A 14,589-nucleotide genomic window follows, 5' to 3' on the forward strand; every position below is an offset into this window, starting at 1 on the left:
TACACTAATAAAAGAACGTTTTTAAAAGCTACTTTATTAAATCATTTCAATTTATATTCTTTAATCTTTGAACAATAAGTTTGCGCTGCTTTACTCTGTTCTGAAACAAGAAGCTCGCACTGTTCCATTCTAACCATTTACAATTCTATTCGGTGTTCCAAAATTTCATTTCTGATGAATGAGTAAAAATTTTCTCTTAATACATTAAGAAAAGAACGTTTTTAAAAGCTACTTTATTAAATCATTTCAATTTATATTCTTTAATCTTTAAACATTAAGTTTACGCTATTCTTTTCTATTCTGAAATCAACAGCTTCCGTGATTAAATGTAACCATTTACAATTCTATTCTGTGTTCCAAAATTTCATTTCTGATAAATGAGAAAAATTTTAAGTTTAATTCATAAATAAAAGAATGTTTTTAAAAATTGTTTTATTAAATCTCTTTTAATTTATATTCTTTAATCTTTGAACAATTAGTTTGCTTTAATTTACTATGTTCTTAAATCAGCAGCACCCACTGTTCAAATATAACCATTTTACAATTCTATTTTACTCTCCGGAATCCCATTCCTGATGAATGAGCAAAATTCTCTCTTCATTACCTCGAGTAATCTCTGAAGCAGTGCCACCTGAGAAATACGGACGGATAGTTTGTCATTTTAAGTTTGGCGCTACTTAAGGTTGACGGATCGATGGCCTGAATTTTTCGTCGATGTAAAAATAAACTGCGTGGGACACGCCCAGCACCAATAAATATCGATAAAAAGAACCGTTATAAAGCTGTAGGAATTAATCTAAATGGTTCCACTTCACTCTCCCCCTGTTAGGTTTGTTTCCTTCGCGCCCTCCTGTTTACGTTATATCCCCACGTCACGTACCCACCTTCTTCTTCTGACGTCAGAGAGTTTTAATCGCTTAAGGCCCGCTCTTCGTTATTAAAAGTTGGACGTTTTGATAGCTTCGGAAGTTATTGCTTGTGGCTCTTCTGGATGTAAGGTGGTGTTTAACTGATGAAGTGGGAGGCAAGAGTTTATTAGTTCAGTCAGTAAAGATTAATGGTACTTTGGATGTATAAATATGAAGGAGTTCAAGTTTGGTTAAACATTTTCTATATCAATACACTTTGGATACAGGATTGCTTCTCATATCAATAAATACTGCAGAACAAGAAAGTATAAGTAATTGAGAATCTAATATCTAGGTCTTAAGACTGGTAAATCTGTGAAAGTAATGAAAACGAGCACAAGCTTTTAGATTATGGAAGCATTATATTTGGTATTTTATTTTAAAACTGTATTGGATAAAAACAACAACAACAGAAGAATCAAAATCTACACCATTATGCATTATATTTCCTTAAAAATAGGGACATTTTCTTGAATATGTTACTAAAGGATTCCAGAAATGAAATTTATGAAAATTTAAAACTTTTTTTTTTGTTTTAAAATATTAAGATAGATAAAATATTGGTTTTAATTTTATTTATTTTTCCTGCTTTCTATTGAATCGATGTGAAAAAACACAATGCAAAATTAAAATTTCGGTTTTTGGGTTTTTTTTTTTTTAATGAATCAATTCGATAAATGTAAGAGCTGTATTGTAGTAGCCATCTCTCATGACTTCAGGCATTAACTTGAATGAGAGTGAAAGAATAGTGCCTGTTCAATTTTAAAAATTGATTATTTCACGGTGGTAGTTCCGGGCTAGTGTTGTTCTTCCTAGCAAAAGGAGAAAACAGCTATTTTAGGGGACCCCTGACTCCCGCAGAGGACCTCATCTCCAGCAAGGATGAATAGAATAGTTTGATAACTGACAGTTGCACATACCGATTCAGTTAAACCATCCTCGCTGTTTTTTTATATTAACATTTTAATAAGAATTTATACTTTTTTTTTACATCACAATAGCTTCTGGGATTGATAACTTCAATTGAAATCGTATTATCAAAAGAATTAATTACAAAATGTTTTTTAATGTGTATATGTAACAAAAATATCTACAAATTTATTTTGAATTAAATATAAACTTCTAAATTCTTTTAAAGCCACAATTGTCACGGGACAAGTTTCTTAAATTTTAATCAGAAGAGATTTCAAGTGATCAAATTCCTAAAAAAGCAAAACCAAGATTGTGTTACATTCCGCAGTATTTTATATTTACTTTGGTTTAAAATGAAAAGACCTAGAAACCATTTCATTCAGCATTCGGTGTTAAACAATTCTGCATTATTGCTTTACCAATCAATGATTGATTTATAAAGACGATTTCTCTATTTCGTCAGGGAGCAAATAAATTAAAAATCTTGCTTCCTTAAGTCTTGTTAAATGTAGATGGAAAGTCCCCCCCCTCCCTCCAACTATTCTTTTCCTTAAATCCCGAATAAAAGGGAAAACGAACAAGATGAACGGAAACTAAGAAAATTTTATTCCTCTGGTTGCTAGAGGAAAGAATTAAAAAATATATGTAATATGGAGAATTTAGGAAAGATTTGGGTGCATTTATGCTTGCATAGTTCATGAAATGTCGAAAGATACTGTAAGGGAATCCTTAAAAATTAATGGAACTATTTTATTGTTAATGAAATGTAGGATGTAAATGCAGAAAAAAAAGATATATCTATTTTTCTGGAAATATCTGTTACAAAGTTATTTAATTTTAAAACAAAGGAGTCATTTATGGAACACCCTGTAATAGCGGAATATGTTCATATTGGGAGCCAAGAAAAGCTCACTTTCTTAAAAACTGGCTCATAATTCGCAGGTGCCAGTTATTATAAATTTAAATGGTTCCTAATTCTAAGTATAATAGCTGCTAGTATTTTTGGTAGCATATTGTAATTTTTTTTAAAAAAAATTTTGCTTAATTTTATCGTAGCATTTCTATGAAATAGAAATGCTACGATAAAATTACGATAGCGTGCTTTTTCTATGAAATAGTACACTTTCCGATGTTTCACAACTTTTTGAAAGAATTATGTTCACTTTCTTATTTAGAATAAGCTATCGCAACTTTCGCTTCTTATTTTTAGAAAGTCGGGTTTATATATGAGTACTGAACATAAAATCCCCCATTAATAATTAACTTATTCTGTTATACCGATTTAATTAACATCTACTAAACCTTTTAATCGACATTTCTTTCGTAATTCACTTCAGTGCTTATCTTCTTACCTTGTAAATTATAAACACCACGAACTAGAAAGAAAATAATAAGTGCAACTGAATTAAGGGAGGTTTTAAATGCGCAGAGACATGCATTAGGAATTGTATTTGAACCATGTGTAATAAACCTAAATGTAATAAACAAAGTTACCTCGATATAAAAAGAAAAAAATCTCTTGTCTAGACAAGTATAATTTTCTAAAGAAAATTTTTAATATTTATATTCAGACGAAGTAGCCGGACCGTAAAAGGAAATTGAAATTGAAGTTTTGCACCGTTATATTGTGAATTTAATTAAGAAGGCAAATACATATCTGCAATAAGTTAAAATTGTATTACAAAGTATTTTTTTAAACTCTTATTTACACAACAGCTGCACCTGCATTTATTTTAAGATTTACAGAAGACATTTGCATTTTTTAAGGATATATAGAAAGTAAAAGAAAAGAGAAAGAAACGCCGATATTAACTTTTTAATAATGACTGGACGAAATCTAAAACATCCGCTTAAAAAGGATATTTAGAAGGTAAAAAGATTGCAGTGTTTTTCTTTCTTTCCAAGTAAATGGAAAATTAGAAGTATGATCTCGTACATCTGCCGCGTCGTTATCTTATCAGCACACGATAGTATTCAACATTTTCACGATATTGTTCAGTATTCTGAATATCGTACAATATTGTGAAGATATCTAACAATGTTCTCGGACATTTTGTGTTAATAAGATATGATTACGATTCTACTTCATTACCAAGAATCTATGCATCACAAATTAGGTGATGGAATATAGTAGGTGAGTGAACAATAAATAAATTAATAACAAGGAGAAAATTAGTGAAAATAATGACCAATATAATATCTATAAAAAAGTGGTTGAACATTATTTTCATATTTAGAATATTATCTTTCGATTACTTAAAATTCATACCGATTCACGACATTTTTGAATCACATAAATCCATGCCAAATAGTTTTCGATTCTAAATAGGTTAAGTGAATCTAAATCGAATGCAAAACGACGATTTGAATTCTGTTCAGCATACGGAAGAGATCGATTCATGAATGAACGGGTCTCCCACCTTTGAATGAATGGATATGCCAGATTAATACCGGGCACCTGTCATTGGTGATCGTTCTTCGTCAGCCAGGCCCCCTTTTCTATTTTAGGGACGGGCTTAGCGGCGATTTTGGGACGAAGCGGCTGGATCCGGCGATGGCCGGTTCAGAGCGGTTTTTTGGTCGCCATGGAGACGCGGAAAATTCCTCGGTGGGTTTCTCCTCGTTAGAAAGGGGGAAAGGAAATGTTCAAGGTCACGAAAGTCATCGCCCCTCCCTCTGTTTCAGTCATGTCGCAGGGAAGCATTGATCGCCGAACGAAAAAGGCATCTCATCCAATCGGAAAGTGATAAAAGTTGAGCATAATGTCTGGAAAAGCGGCCGGCAGAAGAAATATAATTAGATAAATTCTTGACTTTGTGAAAGAACCAAGGAGAGAAAAAGCTACATCGACAAATAAAGTTCGTTCACGTTGTTTCGTTCTTGGGGCTTTATATATTAAACCAAACCGAGAAAACAACTGAAAATTAATAAGCTATGTGCATAATGATGTAGACAAAGTGATTACATCCTTTTATAAAAGATTTTTTTCCTCCCGATGCGACTTTTCTCTCTTAATTTCCCTTCCACTTAGTCATTTTCTGCTTAGCCAACGCCATTTACAAAGATAGTATTAAGTCTGAAGGTCAAATATGTAATGAAGGCAGTCTTTATTCAACGTAATAATTGAAATTTATCCGCGTTCTAAAAATAAATATTTTCTAATCCCTAAATTCCAAGCTTTACGTGCTTTTTTCTCCCACGGTGAGTCTATTGTGAAGCATAACTGTTATTGCAGCTAAATTTTCTTTTTAAATTCTAACTACTTTCGTACGGTTTCTTTCCCCACCATTCTGCTTTCTAGTTCGAATTGCATCTCCCGTCAGTCATGGCTCGGACAAAGAGCTTTCGAAACGCATTTTTAAAAATGGACTTTTTCCATACATATTAAGAACAAATAAAAAGCTATCATTTAAAGAACTCTACATTTACTTTTACTTTACTTTGAAAGGGTTTTTATTATATATATATATATATTCTAAATATTATATTTATTGAAATACCTTAGAATTAAGTAAAATCATTTCTGCTCAGAAAACCACTAAAATGAAAAAAAGCTACAGTAAATATAAAAATGCATTTTAAAAATTTTAAGATTCGGAAACTTATTTTCTTATATTCCTCATCAAATCTCAATGACATTCTGAATTAGTTTCGAAGTAGAAATATTATTCAGAATTGCCTATCATTTAATATTTTCATTCTCAAACGTTCTAAAAAAACCATCGTTCGTTTTAAAAATTAAATTAATAATAATAAAAAAAAACTCGCTGTTAGCAACATAAAACGGAAATGTCGAAGAACTTGTAATTAAAAAAAAGGATGAAAACTGACTTTTGATGAATATGCATTGGTGGATTTCAGATTAGGCAACTGAAGTGAGGATGGGCCGCAACCAAATCGATTAAAAGTATTATTGCCTGGTTGCCAAACAATTAAATTTGTTAAAAAAATTTAAATTCTAGGAATAATAAAATAATATGATAACATTAACACTTTGTCACTTGTAATAGAGTTGCTTCCTACATAGTTCATTAGATTCACTTTGTCATTACAATATTTAAATGTCGAGTATTTAAATGTAATTATGAATGCTACGTATTCATGAGTCATAATAAAGAAATAAAAGCACTTTAATTTCAGAGTTAACTAAAATAAAAAAAATAATCAATAATAATATTGGCTTAGTGAAAAATATGTTGACATTAGAAACTAAATTGATTATTTTATTAAAACAGTGTGTACTACCATGATGCACACTGCCTAGAGCTGCAAATTGCTTAAATCTATCACAGAGAATACTTGTTAAAAATACAGTAAGAGAAAGTACTGTAAACTCGATTGAAGAAATTTTGAATTTTTAAAAACAAGTTCTAAAAAGAAAAGACATTATAAAAATTCCAGACCATTTCCAATCAATCCATTTTTTTATGTTCATCCATTCGATATATTATGTTGTGTGATTCGAAATGAGCCCATTCTTGAACTAATATTGTATAGTCAGCGTATAATTATGAGGCTGTTTCAATTTGCCTGCAGAAATATTTTCTTATTGACAAAGAGATTCTTATTCATGTCTAGAATTATCAACAGCGAGTTAGTAGGGGAATTGAAAAAAAAAAAAAATTGTGATGCAACTCTTTTATCTTGAAATCATTCCTTGAGAAATATTTCCAAAACGTAATAAAGGTCTTGCCTTCACTCATTTTTAGCACTAATTGAAAACTGATTCCATTTATATTTCGTTTTTTATTTAGAAAAAATCAAATGCAAATAAAAGTATAGCTAAACATAATGTTTGTATTACCATTGGTAATATTAACTGCAAAAGTATTATTTTTTATTCTAAAATGGACCTCGTCAAATAGGCATTATCAACCAGAAGTCTTCACTTCACGCAAAATGTCCATTAGCTTTTTTTTTTTAAAAAAAAATAAAATATATATCAGTTCTGAAGCCATCCAGGAATCTGTGACGTACGTGACTGACACTATCTAATCACATCAAAAATCGGCAGTTTTATTGATGGAATTATTTTCTCATTCGATATGCTAAACGGTATCGATTTACAAGGAACAATCAACAAATGGAGCTCTTTGAGATAGTTATGGGTGATAGTTTTTGCAAACACATAAATATTTGACCATTTTATATATATAAAAAAATAAATATGTCTATTTGTCTGCAACAAGAACCCCTTTTAAACAACCAATTGTAGAAACAAGAAAATTGCACATGCTATTCTAGGTCCATTTTTATTTCAATTGCATTATTTTCCCAACTTTGAAAATTTACTAATTCTTTGTGTAATTAAATATTCTTATTGTGTTCGCAGACAAACAGAAATAATTCCAAAAATTTGTTTTTTTTTCGGACCCATGGATTCTGAAACGTAGAGATTCGGATCTAAAGTACGATTTTATTTATTTTTATTAAGTCCAACTTCGGCAAAAATGAAGTCAATCGTGTGAAAATTATTTATATATCATCTTAAAAACGAAATATTTACCTTTTTAAAGATGTCGATTTTATGAACAGTTTTTTTTTTTTTTTTTTTGATTTTCACAAATTTTTCAAAATTAATTTTAAGCTATTTGTTACAATGTTTTATATTGTTGTAGTTAAGTTCAGTACAATTTTATCCTTTCTACATGCGGTTTTTTTTTTTTTTTTTTTTTTTTTTTTTGCTAATCGTATAATAAAGTTTTTTTTTTTTTTTTTTTTTTTTACTTTCTGTATGGCAGAATTTCTACTTCCTATTTTATTTCGTTGACACGCTTCCTTTTAACATGCGTGCATAACAATCCAATGGCGTCAATTAAAATGGTATTTTATGTTTAATGGTATTTTTGTTCAATGCCTATGGGAGAACTCCTAAATGGAGAAAGCAGCGTATTAAAATTTTCATACGGCATTTTGGGTTCCATTTCTATGCATTTCCATTTTTCATTTTGGGTTCCACGTGTAGGCTTTAAAATTAATTTCTTTGTTTGCTTAATTAAATAGCAGAAATTGAATAAAACTTTTGTATGATTTTTACCTAAGTTGCCATCAATAACTCCTGAAATAATTATAGTGCGAAGTGAATATATCGTTTTACCATATTAAGGATAAAAAAATTTTCTTTTTAATGTTAATAGCTTAATCATTTAAATTTTTGTTTTGTTTAGTTACCATTATTTTAAAATTATCTTAATTTGTGTGTAAGATCATCGAAAAGAAATGAATCACGTTCCGACAAAATGGAGAGACACAGGAAGAAAAAGGAAAAACACTGTGTGATGTCTTTCCGGTCAGACACACTAATACCAAAAAGACAGAGAGAGAATAGAATAGAAAGAGATCATGGGAGAGACAATAAAAATCATCACATAAAAGAAATTCTGCTGTGTGCGTACTAATGGAAGGGAAAGAAAAAGAAAAATTGTATCCCAGGAGTTGATAAGTCGAACCTGCCAGGTAATTCGAACAACGGAGGGAACAAATAAAGTGAAGGTTTAGCAGCTGTTCGAGGGGTGTGGCGACACGGGGAAATACGAACAAGGTCAATAAAAGATGCTGTCGTGAAAATCTGTTTTATTAAGTTCAATTAAGTGTTATGTTATGAATACTTAAACTGATGATTCTTATTTATTTTCCATTTTTTGTACATATTAACTTCAAGTTTCATTGGCTAATATTTTTATCATTTTTATTTTTTTTCCAGAAACGGAGAGCTTAGAAGAAACCCTGAAGAAAAAAATCTACCGTGTGATGCCACCCACGGGAACTATATTTTACAATGACGGTAATTATTAGCAAACTTTATATTCATATTTGATAATTTGTGTAGAATATTTGGCAATCCATAATTTGTATTCTTTCTTCATGTTTTAAATTTTTTAAAAATTAATTTATAAATTTTTATTTTTTCATATACTGACGTATACTTAATTATAGGAAAAGAAAATTGAAACGCCAATGACATTTTGAATAAAACGATGAAAAAAACATTTGAATTATATATATATATATATAGTTTTTGAAATGAATTTGCTGACATAGAGTTTTGATTTTGTGGGAACAAAAACATAGCCCGCGCAACTCAGAAGTTAAAGTTATAGTGAAAGCGGAATGATTAAGAAATTATTTTTTAGTACTGAGATAAATAATAAATTATACGTATATATAGAGTATGTAGTTGTTAGTATTACGCATTTTGACCTTATATATGAAAGAGAAAAGCGAGAAGACATTGTATTGATCATCTTTTAGAGTGTCGCGTTATAAATTCTTTGACAAGTCACTTTTACATCACTTTCGAAAGAAAACTAGAATTAGTATTTATTATTTATGTTTTGCTATGTAAAGAGCTGGAATTACATCAATTGTGGAATTCAGTTTATAATGGTATATACATAAGATTTACTAAAAAATCAAAAGTTTTCTAAATTTAAAAGTTTCTAGGTCCATGTATTGTACAAGAATTCAAATACAGCTGAACATATTCATTTCAAAGTGCTACAAAACATCTTGGTAAGGTTGAACTTCAAAAAGAAACAGTGGTTCAAATTAAAATTAGTGCATTACCCCAAATGTTTGTAAATACCAAAGATGTTTTTCTTAATTAAGAATAATTTGTTTACTCCTTCCACTTTCCAAGAATAATTTGTTTTTTTCTTGCCTTTTTGCGAATATAAAATAAATATTTTGCTTCCGAGTCAAAAGAACAACTTTTTGTAACAGATGTTATTGTAATAAAGAATCTTGTTAGTTTTGTTCTAGGTTAATAAATTATATTGCACCAATTTATCTTGATAATTGTTTGAATTTAACTATATGATTGATTCATTTTCCTTACTATTACTTTTTATAAATATATTTTGTCAAAAAGACAGTAGAATTTTGCGCTCCATCCCTTTCCTCCACTGTAGCAAGTATCTACTAATTAATATTTTTGTTGCAGTCCTGGTAAAAAACAATTATTTTAAATGAAAATCGCCGTCTTTACTTTGAAATAAGAAAAAAAATGAAGTCTTTTTTATTTTAACACTAATTTATTTGAATTGCCTTAAATTATTTATCTTCATAATATAAACATTTTTCTGTTAAAATATTTATACTCTTCACACACTCGTTTCGTAGTCTTTCCAAATGCTGCCAGAAAAAATACATTCAAGATCAAGATGGATGGTTACTACTTCAAGATAGTAAGAGCTACTCGAATGAGTTCTACAATTTTATTTTAAACCCTGACTCGTCAAGAAATACTTTGGCAAAACGGCACGATTAAAAAAACAAAATGGGACAGTTCATTTGTAGAAAGGAAGATACGGCTAGCGGAATTGGAAAGAAAGATTAGTAGAAAGAGAAGAAAGACTTTATAAATACTAAACGCGGAATAAATATTATTTAAATCATTCGTATGTAATTATTTTTACTATTCTCGTTCAAAATACTATCTTGCTTGCAAACAGGCAATACAGAAAATTTTTGAAAAACGTGTAAAAGCTTTCATTATCTACATTTGGATTTCTTAAGCATACAATTGAACTTATTTAACCCTGCACATCCTAATAATTTCATAGTTTTTCAAATTACCGGTCATTTAGCCTTCCACAGGACGCGTCCTCTATACCAACATAAAAAGTCGCACGCATTTCCTAGATATACAACTATAAAATATAATTGTGTAGTAATTATTACAGTATTAAATTTATAGTCATTTAAGTACCAAAATTATATTGAATAAAAGTTAATGGTTGGATAATAATAAAGGTTACAATTATTTTAAACAGTTTTTTTTATTTAAAAAGGAATAAAGAACAATATAATTATAAAACGGAAAAAGTTATAAGATGACCATAGAATTAGTTTAATGGTGTGAAAATAAAATAAATGATATTTCCAATATTCCAATTGAAAAGTAGGAATGTTTACATTTGTAATAAAAAAACGGCAGAAAACGATATGGAAATAAAAAATAAATTTAGATATACAAAGCAATATACCAGTTTAATTTGCACTTCATTGCGTCGTTGCAATCCAAGCAAATATACTTAGATCCCCTCCCCCAAAACATATAAATTTCTGGCAAATCATACAGTTAAGTTTTGATTCTAATGAGCATGGTTTGAGGGACGAGACTCTTTATAATTTCATTATGAAGTAGATAAATAAAAAATAATAGACAAATTTCAGGAACAGTTGCTCAATTATTTTCTAAGTTCTATATTTCACATGACAAAACAAATATGAACATGAAAATTCGCGTTACTTATTTGAATGAAATCTAATAATGATCCCCAAGAAGGATCATGGGAAAAATACCCTGATGTTAATAAAATAACGCCATCTTTTGTATCAAAAGAGAAGGTAGTAAGTTATGTAATCGCTACACTTGTTATTTTGGTAGATTTGCTGCTATTTTACCTGATAAAACATCGCTCACTTCTTCAAAACCTAGTTCTGATTTTCTTTTCAATACTTTTAGTTTACTAAAAAGTTGACAGCGGTTCGTAGAAAGGAGTTGAAAGAATAGCCAAAGTCATGCTTTCATAGCGTTCTGTGGTAAAAAGAAATAATGTCTCTTAATGTCTGTCTAATATGTCTCTTAAATACGCCTGCCTTCAGGAAGGGTAAAAAAATTATACATTTACTAATAAAAATCATTAATTTTATTTTTCCTTTTGTGAAAGGGTCTTTCTGATTCCAGTAGTAAAACCTTCATTTTAATAATCATCATCGAAATAAAAAATATTAGGATAATGAATGCACATATCATTCCACAATTATATCCCTCTAGTGCAAAATTTTCAATGATTACTATGTTCTCTATACAAAAAAAAAAAAAAAAAAAAAAAAAAAAGCTTTTATTGCATTAAAAACAGAAGCTTCAGTTTTCTGATTTCTGCACTTAAATCAGAATGAAAACCTTAAAAGGCAAAGAACATTATAAGTAAATTGCCTCAACAGAAGTATACAAATATGTTCAGAAACTAGTTTTCATTGTAGCTTACACGTTGCTATAGTCAAGGAAGTTTCAAATGCCGTTATTGGATTAATTTTACTTTTTGCAAGAACAAAGAAATGTAATTGGACCTATATGCGTTTTATTGATAAGTGTTCATTTATGATAATGTGGAAAAATACTTTTATAAATTGATAAATGGAGTAGTACTTTTCATGTTGAACAATGTATTTAAAATTGGTGAGGTTTTTTTCTCTTTATCATTCTGAATTCTTGTTAGAGACGATGATGATAATTTTTTTAAATGATCATTTTAATTCCGTTGCTTTTCTTCTGTAAGTATCTTTTTCCTAATGGCAAGCAAATAAATTTCATTTCTGTGTTTCCCATTTCTTCTTATTCTGATATATTTCATTGTTATCCCATTATTTCAATTTTTGATTATTCTAGTCTCTGAATCTTTTTTCACAATTCTTGTAATATCTACTTGTAGTACTAAAAATACTAACAGTGCAAATAAAAAAGTGAATTATTTGAATATAAGCATTTTTTGTACGTTTTCGATAACTGAAGTATCAAATTATTTTTTTTCTAAAATTCAATGCTCCATTATTGAATTTTCCCTTACAAATAATATGATTGTTCCATTTTATCATAGTTAGTTAGTACTTTGATTTTGAAATAAATTTCAGTTAATTCGATCGTTCAAACGACTTTTTTTAGCTCATTGGGCATTTTTAATTAATTTTTGGTTTTTTTTCTTTGTGACTATAATTCCCGGAGAGTTCTTTATTTACCGCAGTGCATTTAGAGATCCATAATATTATCAAAATTGAATAATGGTTGAATTATTTATGGGTTTGCAAGAGGAATTATTTTCTAGAAATTAGATGCAATCCATTTTACTGTCCTTGGATAACGGCAATGCTGTGATGAGTTTTGCGTCGCATTACACATTTCACTGAAGATTGCTGTTTTTGCTATTTTTAGTTCCTTTACGTTCTCCCACCCCACTCTGAAATCTTTTAATCGAAATTACTATAAATGACAGGTTTAAGCATTTTGCGTCTCTAGACAATATCTTCATTAAGATGCCCGTTTTCAAAAATAAAACTAACTAGTTTTTTTTAAATATTAACTTAGTTTTATATTTCCAACACATTTTTATCTTGTTAACGATATATTTTTTGTTTTAATTTTGAGACCATATATATGTTATGTATTAATTCGCTATGATTAATGACTGTGTAGTATTCATATTGGTGCATAGTATTATTTAAGTAGAAACATGGAAATCATAAGTATTGTAATAACTAAATGAAATAAGCTAAATATATTAAAACACAAAAGAACTTAACCATCTGTACTTGTCAAAATTTTAATATTGAAAAAAGTTTTTAATTTATAAAATTTGTATCCTTTACATATTTATTTATTTGCTAAATAAACAAATAACATCTTTTTGGTCGATTGCCTACTGTCTTCCTTCAATCCAGCAGCCTCTAGTTGATTGTCTAGACTGGCTAGTCGAAAATCTGCCGTGCCTCTCAGAATATAACGCACAAATTTTATACAGAAATTATAATCAAAACTAAACTAATGCTAAGTGCACAATAATATGACAGACATACACACTCATGCACAGAAGTTATAACCAAAATTAAAATAAGGCTAAGTGCTACAGCAATGTGACTGACACACACACTCATACACGCACGCACGCACACACTATAACAATGTTATAATGATTTTATTAAAAAAATTAATTAAAAATTAAAATTTATTTAATTGCACAGCATCCATTAGCAAAAATCAATTAATCTATTCGGTAAATAGGCCAGTAACTTCTTTTAATTCATCTGCTGCGGTTCCAATTCAACCCAGCAACCGAAGGCAGTTGTATAATTGGAAATCCATCGCTGATTACTCTTTTAATTTTAATAAATAGGAATAGTTAATTCAAAAGAAACGCACATACGGCTGTTTTCTTGATATAAAAACATGAGTAAAAAAACGTAAATGGAATGAACTTAAATATACAAAAAACATATAAATAGAACAAGCAATTCAAACATGAAAATGTAAAAAGAAAAAAAAAAAAAAAAAAACGTGCATTTGCATGCGTGCTTTAAATGAATTTTTTTCTCCCAATGAATTTTCTCTTGTGCAATAATTTATTATACAAAAAAAAAAAAAAAAAAACGCTTCCGCTGTTGTGTGCGTCTTTAGTTTTTAAATGGAGACATCGTGTTTTTTATGAGACCCGTGAGCAAAAAGACAAGATAGGAAACTCGTGCAGCGAGACCGTTAACTCTCTTTCACAATTTTTTTTCCCGTGTCTCTTCAAGACAGTTTATTGATTTTGATTTTTCGACTTGTTTTTGTCTCATGCTCTTCCCCCGCTGGGAGGTTTATGGGGCCTAAACACTTTCTCTCTCGTACTATCACGGATCTATGCTACTGTAAACAGTTTCCAGAAACGGGAGAAATGAGGTTATTGAACCCTAGGAGAGAAAAGAAGATATACATGAATGTATCATATAAGGCACTGGAAGATAAATTACAGAAATTGATTCTAAAGTAGCAGATGAATTTCCAACAAATATTGCATGCTAGCAGCCTTTGGCAAAAAATTTATCGTAATTAATGATTGCTAAAGAATTCGGCTAAATATTTTCTGTAAGTTGGTCTTAATAGTTTTAAAAAATTCATTTATATTTCAAATTTGATAGACGTTCAGCTCATATTATTTTAGAAATCTGACACCATTCTCTTTATTGGACTATGCATTTCTCTAATTTTCGGTCTATACTCTTATACTTT

General features: G+C 29.4%; 1 protein-coding gene across 1 annotated transcript in view; it reads left to right on the top strand.

Moving 5' to 3' along the window:
• LOC129971178 (b(0,+)-type amino acid transporter 1-like) overlaps positions 1–14,589 on the top strand; it is a 110,595-nt gene that overhangs the window by 36,694 nt on the left and 59,312 nt on the right. The window contains exon 2 of the mRNA XM_056084715.1: positions 8,524–8,604. Within this exon, the coding sequence (XP_055940690.1) occupies positions 8,571–8,604 (34 nt within the window). The 5' untranslated portion in view covers positions 8,524–8,570. The remainder of the gene's footprint in view (positions 1–8,523; positions 8,605–14,589) is intronic.

The sequence above is a fragment of the Argiope bruennichi genome, chromosome 6, assembly GCF_947563725.1.
Source record: "Argiope bruennichi chromosome 6, qqArgBrue1.1, whole genome shotgun sequence".
Taxonomy (NCBI): domain Eukaryota; kingdom Metazoa; phylum Arthropoda; class Arachnida; order Araneae; family Araneidae; genus Argiope; species Argiope bruennichi.